This window comes from Scyliorhinus torazame, chromosome 17 (genome assembly GCF_047496885.1).
Source record: "Scyliorhinus torazame isolate Kashiwa2021f chromosome 17, sScyTor2.1, whole genome shotgun sequence".
NCBI lineage: Eukaryota > Metazoa > Chordata > Chondrichthyes > Carcharhiniformes > Scyliorhinidae > Scyliorhinus > Scyliorhinus torazame.
The window spans coordinates 130,001,448-130,022,749 of record NC_092723.1 but is presented as its reverse complement, the minus strand read 5'-3'; the positions used below and the strand labels follow the sequence as shown (position 1 = coordinate 130,022,749).

General features: G+C 46.7%; 1 protein-coding gene across 1 annotated transcript in view; it reads left to right on the top strand.

The window, feature by feature from the left end:
• Positions 1–21,302, top strand: part of ints1 (integrator complex subunit 1) — a 169,976-nt gene that overhangs the window by 29,373 nt on the left and 119,301 nt on the right. Inside the window, exons 9-11 of the mRNA XM_072481022.1 lie at positions 4,307–4,452; positions 15,108–15,249; positions 16,441–16,617. Coding sequence (XP_072337123.1) covers positions 4,307–4,452; positions 15,108–15,249; positions 16,441–16,617 — 465 coding nt within the window. The remainder of the gene's footprint in view (positions 1–4,306; positions 4,453–15,107; positions 15,250–16,440; positions 16,618–21,302) is intronic.

Here is a 21,302-nt window from a genome sequence, read left to right as displayed (position 1 = left end):
AAGGTCCCTCATGGTAGACTAGTACAAAAGGTGAAGTCACACGGGATCAGGGGTGAGCTGGCAAGGTGGATACAGAATTGGCTAGGTCATAGAAGGCAGAGAGTAGCAATGGAAGGATGCTTTTCTAATTGGAGGGCGGTGAACAGTGGTGTTCCGCAGGGATCAGTGCTGGGACCTTTGCTGTTTGTATTATATATAAATGATTTGGAGGAAAATGTAACTGGTCTGATTAGTAAGTTTGCAGACGACACAAAGGTTAGTGGAATTGCGGATAGCGATGAGGACTGTCAGAGGATACAGCAGGATTTAAATTGTTTGGAGAATTGGGCGGAGAGTTGGCAGATGGAGTTTAATCCGGACAAATGTGAGGTTATGCATTTTGGAAGGTCTAATGCAGGTAGGGAATATACAGTAAATGGTAGAACCCTCAAGAGTATTGAAAGTCAGAGAGATCTAGGAGTACAGGTCCACAGGTCACTGAAAGGGGCAACACAGGTGGAGAAGGTAGTCAAGAAGGCATATGGCATGCTTGCCTTCATTGGCCGGGGCATTGAGTATAAGAATTGGCAAGTCATGTTGCAGCTGTATAGAACCTTAGTTAGGCCACACTTGGAGTATAGTGTTCAATTCTGGTCGCCACACTACCAGAAGGATGTGGAGGCTTTAGAGAGGGTGCAGAAGAGATTCACCAGAATGTTGCCTGGTATGGAGGGCATTAGCTATGAGGAGCGGTTGAATAAACTCGGTTTGTTCTCACTGGAACGACGGAGGTTGAGGGGCGACCTGATGGAGGTCTACAAAATTATGAGGGGCATAGGTAGAGTGGATAGTCAGAGGCTTTTCCCCAGGGTAGAGGGGTCAATTACTAGGGGGCATAGGTTTAAGGTGAGATGGGCAAGGTTTAGAGTAGATGGACGAGGCAGGTTTTTTACACCGAGGGTAGTGGGTGCCTGGAACGCGCTACCGGAGGAGGTGGTGGAAGCAGGGACGATAGTGACATTTAAGGGGCATCTTGACAAATACATGAATAGGATGGGAATAGAGGGATACGGACCCAGGAAGTGTAGAAGATTTTAGTTTAGTCAGGCAGCATGGTCGGCACGGGCTTGGAGGGCCGAAGGGCCTGTTCCTGTGCTGTACATTTCTTTGTTCTTTGTTCTTTTGTAACCCGACCCCTGCCATGTACTGGCTGTATGCATCCCCCCACCTGACTCCCTTGACTAGCTTCCCGCTAGCCCGGTGATTCATCCCTCCGGCGCCCACTTGTCTCGCTCCCATTGTTCCCCCGAGCTCATCCCCCCCCACCCATCCACACCCATCTCCCTGATGTGTCCTGCTCAAGCAGTCTCCCTGCAGTAAGGGAGCCTCAAACAAAAAACAAGGGCAATCAAACAAAGACCCGAGACCGCTCCAGCTGTAATGCTGTTCCAGTTGTGTAAACAGATGAGTGATACCGATCACTCCTTTCTGCGTATTAATAATAAAAACACACAGCAACACAGTACCTGCGTCACGCCCCTACATCCAATACCTTCCCGGCCACATTTATGTTACGTTGGAAGCTCCAAAATGAGAAAAACCCAAAGAAAAAGCAAAAAGACAACCCAAAAGAGAGAGGGGGCACCCGCTCCCCCCTCTCGCCCATTGTACCCATAGGCAGCGAAAACGGAAAAAAGCAACTACAAAGCACCTGTGAAGCAACAAAAAATATAAAGCCTGTCCAAGAAAACTAGACGTCCCACAGACAATAATACTCAGACTCTGACTTTGGTCCGTGGGCCCTCAGTTCGGCACCAGTCCTTGATCCTTTGCGAACTCCGTTGCCTCATCGTTGTCCATAAAGTAGTAATGCTGGCTCTGGTGCGTGACCCAAATCCGCGCGGAAAAGCAGACCGAACTTCACGTGCTTTTTGAACAAAATCTCTTTAATTCTTTTAAAGGCTGCTCGCCGCCTTGCCACCTCCTGACTTAGGTCTTGGTAAATGCGCAGGACATTGTTGTTCCATGTACAGCTCTTCGTACCCTTTTTCCCACTGAAGGACCCGTTCCTTGTCTGTGAACCTGACCACCACTGGTCGGGGGGCCCCCCCCCCCGGTCGCGGCTGCCTCACCTGCACCCTGTGTGCCCTGTCCAGCTCCAGCGGTCGCGGAAAGGAGTTAGCCCTCATCAGCTGTTGCAACAGGTCTGCCACAAACGTCGTGGCGTCCGCTCCTTTGGCCCCCTCTGGGAGGCCAATAATTCTCAAATCTTGACTGCGGGCTCTGTTTTCCAGGTCTTCAATTCTGTCATGCAGCCTTCTCTGTCGCTCCTTCAACCCATCTATCTCTATTGCAGCGATCGTTTGTGTGTCCGCCTGTTCCTCCACCGGTTGCTCCAGCTCCTTGACCTTTTTGTCCTGGGCCTCTAGCCTTTGGTTCATTTGCTCCACCGCTTTCTGCAGCGGTTCTAAGTTATCCCGCTTCATGTCTTCAAAACTTCCTTTTATGACCTGTAGCATATTGTCCAGCGCTGCTTGGATCGTCTGGTCCGCGGTCCGGTCAGCCATCTTTGGTCCCGGGTCAGCTCCCACACCACTTTGTCTCTGCCCCTTCTTTTCCTGCTTTCATTGCTTTCTGCTCTTCTTTGTTTCCATACAGCTCCGCACACTTCAATCAGCAACTTTGTGGCCGTCTTTTCTGGCGCTCAAAAGTTCCGAAAAGTCAGGAAACCAGGTCCAAAAAGCCAGCTGGAGCGAGAGCCACCGAATGTGCGACTCACTCCCTCATAGCCGCCACCGGAAGTCCCTTTTGGCCATGTTTGACCAAACTTCAAACCCTACTTTATGGAGCAACAAACAACCCCTTTACGATTGTTAAATACTTTATTTTTCTCATTTAATTTCTCTCTCCTCACCCCTTAATGACGTAGGCAATAAGGTGCAGATGGCAATGTCTTCTAGACCCCATGGTAGTTATATGCTGTGGTGCCATCTGTGTACTAGGAATTGAATCAAGAGTGCTCCAGAATTTCAAATTGAAATCCTTTCAATTAGCAGATAATTTAACCCTCTTATAACATGTATATATGCTACAAGAGATATTAAAATTGCTTAAGAGTGACCAGGGTCCCAGGTTCGATTCCCGCTTGGGTCACTGTCTGTGCGGAGTCTGCACATTCTCCCCATGTTTGCGTGGATTTCTTCCGGGTGTTCCGGTTTCCTCCCACAAGTCCCAAAAGATGTGCTGTTTAGGTAATTTGGACATTCTGAATTCTCCCTGTGTACCCGAACAGGCGCCGGAATGTGGCGACCTTTTCACAGTAACTTAATTTCAGTGTTAATGTAAGCATACTTGTGACAATAAAATTATTATTATTATTAAATAGATATTCCCAAGTGGCAACAGTTACGCAAGATAAAAAAGCATGCTGCAAAGCCATCTGTGAACATGTCCTACTAAAGGGCCGGTTACATTGCTGATGCTAAATTTAAAATGCCAGCTGAGGAAGTCCCTCTGGAACCTTAACCTCCCCAATCTATTGCTGCTCATATCGAGCAAAAGATTGGTCTCAAAAGTCATCAAAGAACTCACTGCAAAGAAAGTGAGATGACCTTCAATGGTTCTATTTTAAAATAGTCCTCCCTGTTTTCAATCCCTCGCTGGCCTCGGCCCTCCCCATCTCTGTATCTACGTGATCTGTACAAGCCTTTGAGATATCTGCACTCCTCCAATTCTGATCTCTTGCAAATTCCTGATTTTAATTACGCCACCATCAGCAATCATGTCGTCAGCTGCCTTGGCCCTAAGTTCTGAAATTCTCTCCCTAAACACCTTTCCCACACCTTGCTCTTTTTCTGGCATACCTTAAATCTACAAATTTGACTAAGCTTTTAGTCACCTACTCTGATATCTCATGATGTGGCTTGGTATCAAATTTTGTCTGATAACTTTTCTATAAAGCAACTGAAGATGCTTTTCTACTTTAGAGGCAGTATTTAAATGCAGAGTGTTGTTGTCCTCCTCAATATCGGATAACAAATGATAATGAGGCATATATGAAATATTAAAGCTTTTTTTGGGAAAAGAAAGGCTGTGAAGGGAGCACTGACATTGTGTATGTGCAATGTTCTTGTCAATCTGTTATTTTTTCCCTCCACCGAAATTTAATTCAACGTTTTTCTGCCTTAGGCTCAGTAACAAATCTAAAGCTTACTATCAGAGTTCATGAAGGGAAGATTCAAACTTCATTGTGCTTTGCATGCATATCCTAATATGAATGGGCACCTTCATCCTATGTGTAACCGTTCATTCTCTGTCTGTCTGATAGCTGACCCGCCCAGCTCAGGACCTGCTGATGTCAGTATGCACCAACTGCTCTACACATGGGACAGAGGACATGGAGGTTATGTCGAATCTCATCAAAATTCGCCTGAAGCCTAAAGTGTTGCTGAACCATTACATGCTGTGCATTAAGTGAGTAATTGAACCACCAGCTGTCCTGTTAACTGTACCCAGGAGGGATTAGAAAGCCAGACAGACTTTTGAGGCCAAAGGAAAACAATCCTAGAAATTGAGAAAGAAACACAGAAAATGCTGGAAAAACTCAGCAGGTCTAGCAGCACCTGCGGAGAGTTATTGTTTTGAAATAACCGAAAGGCTAGAAGTGGAAAAGGTGTTTTTCATCCAAAATTAGGGTCCCATAGATATAAGATAGTCGCTAATAAATCCAATAAGGAATTCAGAAGCAACTCCTTTACCCTGAGAGTGCTAGGTATGCAGCATTTGCAATTGCAATGTGTGGTTGAGTTGCATAGGGGAAGCTATAGAAGTTGTAGCCACCTGGGTTGGCCACTTCCCGACTTAAAATGGAGAACCGCAAAGGCTGAAGGGAAATTCAGCCAACACAGGCAAAGACTAGCAAGTACAGAAATCATGTGTATTGAAACCTGTAAAAAACCAGACAGCACTGAAACCAGCAGCCATCTGCATTGTAATGAGCAATTCCATGGCACAATTGCAACAGTTAAGGTGAATAAAGCCAAGCCAGACCCCTCGGCGCCAGCAGGAGTCAAGACAAAGGAAGGCCAACGGACATTTAGGGACCGCCCAGCGATCAGGGAACAACTCCAATATTGGAGAAATCGATCCAAGTGATCGGAACGCAGTGCAATCACTTGGAACCAGGTACGGGGTCCGCCCCAAAGGGCGGGAAGCCCCTGGGGACTATAAAGTAAAGCCCCCAAGTTCAAATCGTCCTTCTTTGGCAGTGTCACTCAGCAACTTGAATCAACCCGTGAGAGTGACCTGTCTAAGCTGCTGCATCAACCAAGTAAGTCTCCAGTCAACGCTCGCTACGAGATAGGCGCTCCGAGCTACAAGTCCATACCAGCTTTTGAATCCTGCAGACTCAGGACCTGAACGAAAGGCCATTTGTTCCTCTGACCAGGTGGGCCAATTCCGAAGCTAAGTATAGGCCTTTTAGTGATAGAAATCGTTGAGAAAGTAGAGTTTATGCATGAGTAGTGATTTGCTGTGTATAATAAATGTGTTTTGATTTGAATCTTACTAATTGGTGTGTTGAGTTATTGATCATTACTTGAACTTGAACCTCGTGGCGGCATCATAAAGATACCTGGCGACTCCAGAGCAAAGGTTAAACAAACAGAGCAAATTACGAATTAAGAGCCAACCAAAAGTTAGCAACATATTGCTGGCGACATCCTGACGGGACCCGACTTAGAAGTGGCTTAACCACTCCGAGAGAACCCAAAATTTGAATTAGAATCCAATTGGGAACAGAAAAACCACAAGTGTTCAAGCAGTTCTGATCAATCCTCGTAATTCGGAAGTGTGTTAATGCATGCGTAACTAACAGGGCTATGAGGTAATACTGATAGATTTTTGTTGCGAAAAACTGTCGAGAGTTTGTATTCCGGAAAATAGCGAAAGCCGTACCCGTAATTACAGCACCGCCTTAGTACTCCTCGTTCCAAATTTTAAGAGAGTATTTAGAGAAGAAAGATGGCAATGCCGGCAATGCAACGCCTCATGAACCCTGAAGAATTTGTGGTCGCAGCGACCAGCAGCAGAGTAGGTCAATGTCCCGTTTGGGAAGAGGAAATCAGGAAATATCTCAAAGGGAAGGGATGGCCCCTTTGGAGTGAGTTCTGTGACAATGAGGAAATAGGACCCGGGAGTATAGGACATACTTGGTGGGAGAACCTGTCAGAGATTCATAAGAAAAGCTTGGGAAAGCTCGCAAGCCGATGGCAATCATGTCCTGTTTGGCACAATTGCGAGGCACAGAGGAGGTTGTTTGGACGCTCCGTAAAGAGATAGAAGGAGTACATCGAATGAGCAAGGTCGATGTAAGTGAGGTTAAGAAAGAGAACATAGAGTTGAGAAGGAAGTTAGCAGCAAAGGACGGAGAGGTGGATGCTGCCAAGAGGGCACACCAGTCTTGTCTGGCGCATTTAAGCAGCTTCCAGACACAGTACGAAAAGGCCTATCAGGACACGCAACGTGCAGTCCTGGTAAGAGAGGAAACTGAGAAACAGGTAGAGGCATTGCAAAGGCAGTGTAGCGACCTGAAAGAAGCATTACGAGCACTCCATGCTGCCACCACGGAGCAGAGACAAAGCTCATTAGATCACGCAAAGTGCCAGAAGCAGTTTGCACAACTGCAATCTTTGCTTTCAGTTCAGAATGGATTCCAGAGCACCTTTGGATTCCAGTTAGATGCAGAAGACGGCCAGGATTGGGAAGAATTAAATGAGACCGTACATAGATATGTTCAGGGAACATGTGCGCAAGGAAAGCCCGAGAAGAGAAAAGCGCCCCAACCCCCCACATCGCAGATAGTTCAGGCACCAATGAACCCAGTAACCACCCACCGCACAGTCACATCGGACGGCGATACAGAATTTCTTTATACCACCCCCTTAACCGTGACCCAATTACGGGACGCGTGCGAAAAAATCACACCGTTCCTCCCCACCACTTCTTTGCCAGAGTAAAGCAGCAGGCGACCATGTACGGCCTGGACGAGCGTGAGCACGTGAAGCTCACAGTTTTGAGATTAGACCCTTCGGTCGTAGCAGCCCTTCCCGACTCACAGAATGTAGGAAGAGGCACCCTTGCAGAAATGCACGCAGCGATCCTAGACGCGATCGGCTACAACAGAGGTGACCCCGTAGAAGGCCTGAATAAGTGCAGGCAGAAAAAGACGGAACACCCCACAGCGTTTGCTGGACGCCTGTGGATTCATTTCACAGGAGTTTTCGGTAATTTAGAACATGCCCATTTGTCCCAAGACTGTATGGCCAAATGGACCCGCACCCTTATCTCCCATGCCACAGAGGCAGGACAAAAAGCCTGTACAAATTATGACCCCCTCAGAGGAAGCCCATAATGAGAAATGGGTTTTAAAAAGATTGTCCCGCGCCTGGGAGCGGTCTGTACAAAACAAACCCGCAGTTAGGAAACCCGAGGAACAGCAGGCAGAAGCAGACATCCAAGCGTTTAAAACGCACCAGAACCCCACACGGGTGAACGAAGGCAGGAACAGCCCCCCACAAAAGCCACAGGAGTGTTACAACTGTGGACAGTTAGGACACTTCGCACGAGAATGCAATGCCCCACGAAAGCCACAGAGAGCCCAGCAGGCAGGCACTCTGAATAAGAATAGGACAGAGCCCATACATAGTGTGAGCACCCGTTCAGACCAGACGGACCTGAACGGAACGGACTGACGGTGTTCGGGCTCCCCCAGTTGGGTCTGCGACACCCTTTGGGGTAGGTCCGGCCGACCAGTAGTTGCAGCAAAGATACGGGGACAGCCCATCAAATTTCTCTGGGACACAGGAGGGTCCCACACCACAATCAATTCCTCCACCATATTCCAGAAAGACACGTGGCCCACTACAGCCACCATCACCCTCAGCAGCTTCACAGACCACTCACAGCAGGGACACATCACAGCCCCTGTACCCATTCAGATTGGCAATATAACGACAAAGCACCCCATAGTTTTAGTCGATCTACCCCACACAGCAGAACACATTTTGGGAATTGACTTTATGACCTCCCACCACCTTTCATTTGATCCAGTAAACCAGTGTGTTTGGAAAATGGCAAAATCCGCAAGAGCCCCCGCAACGCTCACAATAGGTGAATACGCAAACAAGATTAGCGCAGTCGGCGAATTTTGGTTTGACCCGACCACGATTAGCACAGACAAGCAGGTTAGGGCAGTTCTGCAGAAGCACAGGACAGCACTCGCGACCCACAAACACGACTGTGGCCGGATGACTGGTTCCGTTCAAATCACAGGACCTGACCCTAGACCCCAAAAGCAATACGGATTTCCCCAAGAGGCAGAGGGAGAAATCGCAAAAGTTATCGACAGCTTATTAGAGCAGGGTGTGCTCAGATCAGTAGCCTCCACTAATAATGCCCCGATTTGGCCAGTGAGAAAGCCCGATGGATCATGGCGACTGACCATTGATTACCGGGAACTCAACCAAGTCACCCCCGCAGCAGCCCCCACGGTAGCCACAAGTCCCGAGACCATTTCAAACAGGGACTCAACTCACGATATTTTACGGTTTTGGACATCAGCAATGGATTCTGGTCCATTCCATTGGCAAAAGCGTGCCAATACAAATTTGCCTTCACTTTTAAAGGTCAGCAGTACAGGTGGACATGCCTTCCACAAGGATTCCACAACTTTTACTTGACGGACGACTTAAAGACGGTACAGTTAGCCAAATTAGAGCAGCTAGATGGACCCTTCTTTTGCAGGGACCGGACATCACTGTTAAAAGGACCGAGACCCACACTTTCTTAGCCGATAACCTTCAGTACCCACGCACCCCCCACGAATGTGAAATCATCTCACCGCACCACAACACAGGCCCCTTCATTGCGAAAACACCCCCCAGGAAGATAGGTAGTTCACCCCAGAGCCCCAAGCACACAGACACGTGCGAACCTTTAAGGATATATGTGGATGGTTCTTCCACAGTATTAGAAGGGAAGCGCATTACAGGATGCGGCATATATGTCAGGGACGCGCCCTAGAAGAAATCTCACTAAAACTACCAGGACACTTAGGCGCGCAGGCGGCAGAACTAGCAGCCGTTGCGTATATTGTGGATCACCCAGATTCCTTCCCCAGCCCGGTAGACATATACTTGGACAGCCTCTATGTCTGCAATAGCCTTACAGAATTCCTACCCCTGTGGAAAGCAAGAGGATTTGTTTCCGCAGACGGAAAACCCCTCCCTTCAGCCCCATTGCTCCGCCACATTTTAGAGAAAGCACAGGACAGGACCTTTGGAATTGTTAAAGTTCGCAGTCACCGCCGTTCCTCCCTCCCAGGAAATGTAAAGGCCGACGCACTGGTAAAAGCAGGTTCCAGGCACGGATATTTTTGGACACCCCCTGAAAGCGCACCAGTGAATGCAGTTCAGGTCTCGCAGACTAATATTGAGGATTTAGTGCAGGCCCAGAAGCAGGATAGCAATCGCGGAGATTTTAAAAGGACAAATTACAGCACCCTATATTAGATTTTAAAATGCACTGACCACACATGACGGTATGGTGTTAAAAGACACCCTTTATGTGGTTCCTGAACAGGACAGGAATCAACTTATTTGTTTATTCCATGACAGTCATGGACATCAGGAAATTGATCCCACTACAGCCCACCTCAGGCAGCTCTGTTGGTGGCCAAGTTTAAAAGAAGATGTAATGTACTACGTTGAGAATTGCATTATCTGTGCCCAGAACAATCCGGACAGATACGCAAAGAAAGCTCAACTTAGTCACACCCGCCCCGTTAACGGCCCCTGGACTAACTAGCCTCCAGATCGATTTCATAGGACCATTGCCCCCTTGCAGGAATGGTTACAAGTACATATTAGTTGTCATAGACACTTTTACGAAATGGGTAGAGGCATTCCCATCCAGAACGAACACGGCAAAGACCACCGCAAAGATCTTAACCCACCATATCTTTACAAGGTGGGGACTCCCCTGCAGCATCAAATCTGACCAAGGTTCCCATTTTACGGGACGTGTCATGAAGAACGTCCTCACGATATTTGGCATTACCCAAAAATTCCACATCGCATACCACCCCCCGGTCAAGTGGTATCGTGGAGCGCATGAATCGGACCCTAAAATCAACCCTCAGAAAAATGATCCAACAAAACAACACCACTTGGGATTCAGTCCTCCCTTTTGCGCTGATGTTTTTGAGAAATGCTATCTCAACTTCCACAGGTTACACCCCACACACTCTCATGACCGGACGCCCCATGAAATTCACAGAATTTTTATTAGGATTGGACTTGACCAGCACCGAAGTGACGGCCCTCACACACGAGAACGCAGTCAAACAGTTAGTGGAGAATGTGAAAACGGCTCAGCTAGCAGCCGCAGTAAGATTAGGCACAAGGAAGAAACAGAGCAAGGCCTCTTTCGACAAGACCGTGCTGTGACTGAATTTGAGGTAGGACAGCAGGTCATGCTCTCAATTTACAACCCCAGCACATTCCTGTCACCGAAGTATTCGGGTCTGTACTCCATTGCGGACAAAGTAAGCCCCTCCGTGTATAAAATTAAGTACCCCAACGGAAAGACTGCGTGGTTCCATATTAACCAGCTTAAGGCATATGGCCCACAGTCCAACCACGCACATCATGTCATGCTCGACGCAGCAGACCACGCCCGCCCACAGCCAACGTATCCCTACCCTCCCCCAACACGCCCACCACATCCACAGACTCGCCCTCGACTCCACCCCCGACCTCTAGACTCTGCCCCGGAACGCCCACCGACAGCAACAGCTGCGACTGTGACTCAGACAATAGCCACAGCATGCCTCCGTACTATCCCCAGGCAACAGGACCCACACCCAGCGAATCTGACCACGATTCGAGTGATCCCTTCCTCATCACATTCCTCAACAAACCCCACCAAACACCACCGCCCTACGATGACGATTCCGTCCCCACAGAACTAGACACCACCTTTTGGCACCGCGATAATTCATTCAGGCTGGCGTCCTGTAAAGGAACGAGCTTGGGGGCGTTGTTGACGGCATTGCTGCCGTTCTCGCCATCAAAGTATACCACAAGCCTGGTGGTGGCGGCAACGTTAAGGATCTGGGGCCAGTGGAGATGGCACAGGGGTGCAGTGGGAGCCTCTGTGTGGTCCCTGATCAGGGGTATCCACCGGTTTGTCCCGGGGAAGATGGACGGGGGATTCCAGGGCTGGCATCGGGCGGGGATTAGAAGAATGGGGGACCTGTTCATTGACGGGACATTTGTGAGCCATGGGGCACTGGAGGAGAATTTTGAGCTATCCCCGGGAAATGCATTTAGATATATGGAGGTGAGGGCTTTTGTGAGGCGACAGGTCAGGGAATTCCCGTTGCTCCCGGCACAAGAAATTCAAGACAGGGTGATCTCAAGTGTATGGGTCGGGGAGGGCAAGGTTTCGGCAATACACCAAGAGATGAAAGAAGAGGGGGAAGCCCTAGCAGAAGAGTTGAAGGGTAAATGGGAGGAGGAGCTGGGGGAGGAGATCGAGGAAGGTTTGTGGGCTGAGGCCCTGGGTAGGGTTAATTCCTCCTCCTCATGTGCCAGGCTCAGCCTGATACAATTTAAGGTGGTTCACAGAGCGCACTTGACGGGGGCGAGGTTGAGTAGGTTCTTTGGGGTAGAGGACAGATGTGGAAGGTGTTCAGGGAGTCCGGCGAACCATGTTCACATGTTTTGGTCATGCCCGGCACTGGAGGGGTTCTGGAGAGGAGTGGCGGGAGCAATATCTCAGGTGGTGAAAGTCCGGGTCATGCCAAACTGGGGGCTAGCAATATTCGGAGTAGTGGATGAGCCGGGAGTGCAGGAGGCGAAAGAGGCCGGAATTCTGGCCTTTGCGTCCCTAGTAGCCCGGCGAAGGATCTTGCTATTGTGGAAGGAGGCGAAGCCCCCTAGCCCTGCCTGAGTACCCCCCCTCTGGTCAGCTACGCTCGGGTAGAGCACACACGGCATTGGCCGCCGTCCTACCCGGGGATTCCATCCAATTCTTACCCGTACGCACCTCATTTCGGCACTCTTGGTTCAAAAAGTTTTGTTTTGTTTTCCGGCAACCCTTAGGTTGCCATCCCTATGCTATTTACATCCTCAAACATTTGGATGGTAAATCGCACAGCCTGCGAGACGGCTCGCACTGTTTCAGTATTTGTAAGTGTGTCTTGTCCTGAATATTCGGTTTATTAAAAAATGAGGGAGTCACATATGGTGACAAATTGTAAAGGGAGAATTGGCACTAAAGGACAGCCATACTAACGCACGAGATATTAACCAAGATAGTAACAGACACTATGCTTGATCCCACAGAACCCCAGAAGCTCCAGGAAAAGAGACAAAACGGAAATGAAGAGACAAAAGGGAAAGAAGACAACAATGAAGATGTCATACGTGGATTTCGTCGTTATTGCAATGTGTATTCGGGTGCGCGTGAACGCGAACCCCCTGACCCCCCCCCCCCCCCCCCCCCGGCCGTTAATGATTCACTTCCCCATAGCGCTCAGAGCCCAGTAACAGGCAACACCACACCAGCTCATAACACCAGCACATAAGCTCATAACATGGTACTCCCTTTCCTACGTAATCGAATCCCTATTAGTGTTGGCGATACTCTGCAGCATCGTGCAGACTATCCGCATGAGGAAATGGAGAAGGAGAGCCTACCGCGCTCGCACCCCGGTATACAGAATAAGATCCCCTATGTTCAGTTATCCCCAGGACCCCGAACCCCTCGATCTATAATAAAGGACATTCGCTTGCGTTCTTCTGTAAATAAAGAAATGGAAAGATTGTACAACCCTGTGCTTGACTGCCAAGCCAGGAAAAATGTAAATGCTGCTATTATTTTGTATTGTTTAGGAAGTTAATATGACTGAATGTTTAGTGAGTGTAGTTTATTGAGGACAGTTAGAGGTACCGTTTTTTAAACATTTTGTAATGCATGTCCCTGTTTATGACATAGCGCCACTTAGAATGTTAGTTAAACATTTTCATTGCATAGGTCAGTGTAGAGGCCATGGAAGAGTGCTCGCCGGGTCAGGGAATGAAGACAACGCAGTTATGTGATCCTTCACGCTTCGCATTAGGGATCACAAGGAGGGAGTGTAGCCACCTGGGTTGGCCACTTCCCGACTTAAAATGGAGAACCGCAAAGGCTGAAGGGAAATTCAGCCAACATAGGCAAAGACTAGCAAGTACAGAAATCATGTGTATTGAAACCTGTAAAAAACCAGACAGCACTGAAACCAGCAGCCATCTGTATAGTAATGAGAAATTCCAAGGCACAATTGCAACAGTTAAGGTGAATAAAGCCAAGCCAGACTCCTCGGCGCCAGCAGGAGTCAAGACAAAGGAAGGCCAACGGACATTTAGGGACCGCCCAGCGATCAGGGAACAACTCCAGTATTGGAGAGATCGATCCAAGTGATCGGAACCCAGTCCAATCACTTGGAACCAGGTACGGGATCCGCCCCGAAGGGCGGGAAGCCCCTGGGGACTATAAAGTAAAGTCCCCAAGTTCAAGTCGTCCTTCTTTGGCAGGGTCACTCAGCAACTTGAATCAACCCGTGAGAGTGACCTGTCTAAGCTGCTGCATCAACCAAGTAAGTCTCCAGTCAACGCTCGCTATGAGATAGGCGTTCCTAGCTGCAAGTCCATACCAGCTTTTGAATCCTGCAGACACGGGACCTGAGCGAAAGGCCATTTGTTCCCCTGACCTGGTGGGCTAATTCCGAAGCTAAGTATAGGCCTTTTAGTGATAGAAATAGTCGAGAAAGTAGAGTTTATGCATGAGTAGTGATTTGCTGTGTATAATAAATGTGTTTTGATTTGAATCTTCCTAATTGGTGTGTTGAGTTATTGATCATTACTTGAACTTGAACCTCGTGGCGGTATCATAAAGATACCTGGCGACTCTAGAGCAAAGGTTAAACAAACAGAGCAAATTACGAATTAAGAGCCAACCAAAAGTTAGCAACAAAGTACATGATGGAGGAAGGAATAGAATAATATGCTAATAGAGTTTGATGAAGAAGGAGAGTAGGGAACTCAGTAGAACACAAACACTGACACAGACCAGTTGGGCTGAAAGACCTTTTTCTGTGCTGTACATTTTATGTGACAAAGGATCATTTTTTAAAAAAGTATACACTCCCAATTTCTCCCACAGCCAATTGATGTAGAATCCTGTGATGTGCATTATGCAAGACTATTCTGTTTTTAAAAATAAATTTAGAGTACCCAATTACTTTGTTTCCAATTAAGGGGCAATTTAGGGGGCCAATGAGCAAACTCCACACGGACAGTGACCCAGGGCTGGGATTTGAACCTGGGTCCTCAGTGCCGTAGACAGCAGTGCTAACCACTGTGCCACATGCCATCCAATGAAGACTATTCTAATCCTAGGTCCTGGATGGTGACTGTGTGAACTCCCTGCAGGTCAATATTCCAGTCTTATAATACACTGGAGATTCTGTACCTGCGAACTGTCTGATCTTAGTTATTCCTTTGGGCAGTAACTCTCAGGTGCAGAGTACGAGTCCACTAAGATTTCCTTAGCCCAACATGTTGAAGATGCTAAATGCATCCTTTGGACTGGATCAGAATCCAGTCAAAGTGTTCTATCCTCCGCACCAGCCGGTTTCTCCTCAGATTGCTGTTCATATTTTAAAACTGCACTCACTTTACTAAATCAGACCAATGATGAATAATTTGCAAATACAGATTAATTTTACCATGTCAATAACTAGTCGTAAAATGATACCGCACAGAATGAGGCCATTCTGTGCATCATGCTTGTGCAAGCTCCTTTGAAAGAGCTATCTAGTTAGTCCCAATTCCCATAGCCCTGCGGTTTTTAACACTTCATGCACTCATCCAATTCCCTTTTGAAAGTTATTACCCAATCCGTTTTCATACCATTTTGAGCAGCAACTTCTGGATCACATGTTACATCTATACTATATAATAACACTATATAGTCAATGTACAAGTGCCTTGCTCTAATGTTTTTCTCCTGTGATTTGATCCCAGAGAATTGCTGAATGCTCACCGAGATAACCTGGGAACACTTGTGAAGTTTGTAATTTTTAATGAATTGTCGAATGCACGGAACCCAAACAACATGCAGATCCTCTACACGGTGCTACAGCACAACTCCGAGCTGGCCCCCAAGGTGAGCCCTGCATACCTTCACTGCATACAGTCAATCGCATTGGCCATGGAGCTTCACACACAGTGAACATTAGGAAAACAAATGTATGCCAAAGCAAAAATAATAGTTGTGTACCTACTGCACAACTCTACAAACAGTCGGTGCCTTCCTGGGTGGAGAGGATGAAACAGTCGGTCGATGAATCACTTTTCTCCACAATCCAATTTGAGAGCAATAGCCCTGAGAACTGGTGTGTACATTGCCAGTTATTAAGTGAAGGGCCTCTGGGAGGGTCATAATAGGTGGTTGCCACTGATTGTTTGTGCAACTCATTTCTTGACAACTTCAGAAAGATACAGGATGCTCTTTTAGAATTTCTAGAGTGATTACAAAATGGGACTCATTACCACATGGAGTTGTTAAGACAAATAGAATAAATACATTTCGCATGAAACAAGATAAACACAAGGGAGAAAAGAATAAAAGGAAATGCTGATAGGATTATATGAAGAGGGGTGGGAGGATGCACGTGGTAAACCAGTTAGCTAATTGGCCTGTTTCTATACAGTAGGTTCATTCTACATAATTCATACAGAAGGTAAACAAAATACAAGGAACTGAACAGTCCATGTGCCTTCATCTGGTGTCCCTTCTTTTCCATGTAACTCCAGTCCCAAGGGCACTGAAGCCAACTGTAGTCGTTTTTGCTGAGGGCAGCTAACTGGTCACAGACCAGAGATTGAACTTGACACTTAAGAGACTGGACCACACTCTCAACAGATTGAACTGTTCCATCTTTTTGCATCTGTTAGCTGGTTAGTGATAGACGACATGTGATGTGCTCAGGGTTTTGTGGTGGAGTTGGGATGTGTGCATATTAGTAGCACAGTGGATAGCACTGTTGCCTCACAGCTCCAGGATCCCAGGTTCGATTCCCAACTTGGGTCACTGTCTGTGCGGAGTCTGCACGTTCTCCCCGTGTCTACGTGGGTTTCCTTCGGGTGCTCCAGTTTCCTCCCACAAACCCCGAAAGATGTGCTATTAGGTAATTTTGATATTCTGAATTCACCCTCTGTGTACCTGAACAGGTGCCGGAATGTGGCGACTCGGGGCTTTTCACAGTAACTTCATTGCAGTGTTAATGTAAGCCTACTTGTGACAATAAAGATTATTTTTATTATTAACGTTGTTACCTTTGTTTCCTTCCATTAGTACCTGGCCATGGTGTTTCAGGACCTACTCACCAATAAAGATGATTATCTTCGTGCATCTCGAGCACTCCTGCGGGAAATTATTAAACAGACAAAACACGAGATTAACTTCCCGTCCTTCTGCCTGGGCCTGATGCAGGAGCGGAAGGAGCAGACGTATCTAGAAATGGAGTTTAAGGTGGGTGCTGATTTATAGGTGTGGGTATGTCGTATCCAAGGTTAAATGGGAGCTAACTATGCTTGGAGTCTTTCTGATAGGGGAACATCACCCTGGAGTTATAAAAATACCTAATCTTCTGTTTGTTAGAAGTTTATTCTTTGTTTTCATCCTTTGCGATGCTGCATGCTGCCATACAGTTCCATTCATTCCTCTCAAACCTCAACCAATTAGCCATTCTGCACATGAGAGACAGCAACAGAGACCCTGACAGATTATCCCCACTATTATCAGCCATCATGTCACATTGTCCCCTTGTTAAGTCAGTAAAGAGGTGTAATCTTCCCTGATCTTATTGAGTGGCAGAATAGCCTCGAGAGTCTAAAAGGGCTGCTCCTGTGTTTGTATGTGTGGCTCAGTACCACACTCGACTGGTTGCGATATGTATTAATGACTTGCAGGAAGGAAGTGAATGTACTGTCGCCAAATTTGCAGACAACACAAAAATAGGTGGAAAGGCAAGTTGCAAGAGGGATACAAGCAGTTTGCAAAGAGATATTGTTAGGTGAAGTAAATTGACAAAAAGAGTATGATGTGGGAAACTGTAGGAATCTACCTTGTGGTTTAAGTGTAGTCTCGTATACACTTCAAAACTCAGTAGAATTTAAGTTACACTTCTCGGATGCGAAATAAAAATCTTTTATTGTGTCTATTGATTATAATTGAGAGACTAAGATCTTCTTGTGGTTACAAATCAAATGTTCCCAAAAAGCCCTTGCCAGCAAAAGACTTTAAGAAAAATAATTGGCTTAATGGTTTACAACAAATTTAACTTTCAAAATACAGTGACGTTTCTTTGCTTAAAGCAAAACAGCTTGCGTGAACATCAAGAGTTAGAGTGGAAATATGAAAATACGAAACAAGGATAGCGAGTAGTTAGATGAAAGGTATAGAATGATCCTGGATGGAAAATGGCTTCCCGAAACTCTATCATTAAGGAAAATGTTATAGGTCTGACTCCATCTGTCCCTACCCCTGCAATGTGCTGATTGGCTTGGATGGGTTTCAAATGCATTTGGTTGGATGGTTGGTTGTCAATCATCAATGTGCAACATATATTCGGATATGTTGCATTTGTAGATGTTTGTGTGTGTTGGAATGTGATATATCCTTTTAATCAATTCTAGTTTTCACTCGTTTATTTCTGACTGCTTTTATCTGTATTCTGAACAATAGTGTGTTCATGTAGTCATGGCGACCTTGGGTATGGCTGATTAGCTTTTGCTATTAGAACAATGGTTAGTTTATGATATCAGTAAAATGTTGCATAAGCTTCAGCTAGTTTTTTGAAAGTTTCAGATTCTGTGCTTTGCCACTGCAAATTCTTCAAGCTGTATGTTTTTGTAATGATGAAATGCATTTTAAAATGGATTTTAAACTGGGCTTTAGTATTTACATTAAAATGGCTAAATGAATTGCCCTTTTACCTATCAGAAATAGCCAGTTCCCTTCAATCCACCCTTTGATAAATCTAAAGATTAGGTGAGATATATCATAATAAAACAAAAAGGAAGGAGGAATGCAATAGGATAGGTAAAAGCACGAAGAGGAACTCATTCACATTGTCTTTGTTGGTTTCTTTGTTTGAAACCAACCTTTAACAATAGAGTGGGCAAGCATTGCATTTCAAGCATTACAACAAAAATTATTAAAATTCTTAATGAATTAATATTATATAATAACAATTAATCAATTAATTGAATTTTATTATACTGATTCAGTATCATTCTTTTAGCAATATGTTAGTAATACAGTCAAATAATTGATAGTTTAGTAACAGTTCAACAGTAATATTGTAATTCTATTTCATCTAATGGTGGTGCAGTGGGGAATCATTCTGATTGTTTGGCCCTTGCATTTAGTGAATAGTTGGCTAACGCATTTGATCACCAGGAATGTCATGTAAATGATGAATCCTGCTACACAGAAGAAAAAGATTATTCTTACTGTGGACATCCCTGTGGGTCCCAACCGCCTGCAAAGTTTCTCCCAGATAGGGGTATCTGAGGGTGTGTCAAGCTTTCTGACTTCCTTTTGAATGGGTGCTGCCAGATCTTTAACTTCTTTTGAATTATCTGGAATAAAAGTGCAACACTCCGCACCAGCAGGTGCCACCTTTTTCGACTAGCACATAATCTTTTTTTTTTAAATATTTTATTGAAAATTTTTGGTCAACCATCACAGTACATTGTGTATCCTTTACACAATAATATAACAGTATAAATAACAATGACCTGTTTTATAAACAAAGAATAAATAATATATAACAAAAACGAAAACTAAAACGAAATGGCAACTGCCTTGTCTCAGATAAACACTCTCCAAAAATATGATTTAACAGTCCAATATACAATTATTTATAGCAACGACCTATACATATTATACATATATATTAACAACCCTGAGAGTCCTTCTGGTTCCCCCCCCCCCCCCCCCCCCTGCCTGGGCTGCTGCTGCTGCCTTCTTCTTTTCCATTCCCTCTATCTTTCTGTGAGGTATTCGACGAACGGTTGCCACCGCCTGGTGAACCCTTGAGCCGATCCCCTTAGGACGAACTTAATCCGTTCCAGCTTTATAAACCGTGCCATGTCATTTATCCAGGTCTCCACCCCCGGGGGCTTGGCTTCCTTCCACATCAACAGTATCCTGCGCCGGGCTACTAGGGACGCAAAGGCCAAAACATCGGCCTCTCTCACCTCCTGCACTCCCGGCTCTTGTGCAACCCCAAATATAGCCAACCCCTAGCTTGGTTCGACCTGGACCCCCACTACTTTCGAAAGCACCTTTGTCACCCCCACCCAGAACCCCTGTAGTGCCGGACATGACCAGAACATGTGGGTGTGATTCGCTGGGCTTCTCGAGCATCTCGCACACCTATCCTCTACCCCCAAAAATTTACTGAGCCGTGCTCCAGTCATATGCGCCCTGTGTAACACCTTAAATTGAATCAGGCTTAGCCTGGCACATGAGGACGATGAGTTTACCCTACTTAGGGCATCCGCCCACAGCCCCTCCTCAATCTCCTCCCCCAGCTCTTCTTCCCATTTCCCTTTCAGCTCATCTACCATAATCTCCCCCTCGTCCCTCATTTCCCTATATATATCTGACACCTTACCGTCCCCCACCCATGTCTTTGAGATCACTCTGTCCTGCACCTCATGCGTCGGGAGCTGCGGAAATTCCCTCACCTGTTGCCTCGCAAAAGCCGTCAGTTGCATATACCGGAATGCATTCCCTTGGGGCAACCCATATTTCTCGGTCAGCGCTCCCAGACTTGCGAACTTCCCATCCACAAACAGATCTTTCAGTTGCGTTACTCCTGCTCTTTGCCATATTCCAAATCCCCCATCCATTCTCCCCGGGGCAAACCTATGGTTATTTCTTATCGGGGACCCCACCAAGGCTCCCGTCTTTCCCCTATGCCGTCTCCACTGTCCCCAAATTTTCAAAGTCGCCATACACCTGTGGTGTATTTCTTCGGTGAGAACGGCAATGGGGCCGTCACCATAGCTTGTAGGCTAGTCCCCCTACAGGACGCCCTTTCCAATCTCTCCAACACCGCTCCCTTCTCTTCTCCCATCCACTTACTCACCATTGAGATATTGGCGGCCCAGTAGTACTCACTTAGGCTCGGTAGTGCCAGCCCCCCCCCCCCCTATCCCTACTACGCTGTAAAAATCCCTTCCTCGCTCTCGGGGTCTTCCCGGCCCACACAAAACTCATGATACTCTTTTCGATCCTTTTGAAAAAAGCCTTCGTGATCACCACCGGGAGGCACTGAAACACAAAGAGGAATCTCGGGAGGACTACCATTTTAACCGCCTGCACCCTCCCTGCCAGTGACAGGGATACCATGTCCCATCTCTTGAAGTCCTCCTCCATTTGTTCCACCAATCGCGTTAAATTTAACCTATGCAATGTACCCCAATTCTTGGCTATCTGGATCCCCAAGTAACGAAAGTCCCTTGTTACCTTCCTCAGCGGAAAGTCCTCTATTTCTCTGCTCTGCTCCCCTGGATGCACCACAAACAACTCACTTTTCCCCATGTTCAGTTTATATCCTGAGAATTCTCCAAACTCCCGAAGTGACCGCATTATCTCTGGCATCCCCTCCGCCGGGTCCGCTACATATAACAACAAATCATCCGCATACAGAGATACCCGGTGTTCTTCTCCTCCTCTAAGTACTCCCCTCCACTTCTTGGAACCCCTCAATGCTATTGCCAGGGGCTCAATCGTCAGTGCAAACAATAATGGGGACAGAGGGCATCCCTGCCTTGTCCCTCTATGGAGCCGAAAGTATGCAGATCCCCGTCCATTCGTGACCACACTCGCCACTGGGGCCCTATACATCAGCTGCACCCATCCAACATACTCATCTCCAAAACCAAATCTCTTCAGCACCTCCCACAGATAATCCCACTCCACTCTATCAAATGCTTTCGCGGCATCCATCGCCACCACTATCTCCGCTTCCCCCTCTGGTGGGGGCATCATCATTACCCCTAGCAGCCTCCGTATATTCGTATTCAGCTGTCTCCCCTTCACAAACCCAGTTTGGTCCTCATGGACCACCCTCGGGACTCAATCCTCTATCCTCATTGCCATTACCTTGGCCAGAATCTTAGCGTCTACATTTAGGAGGG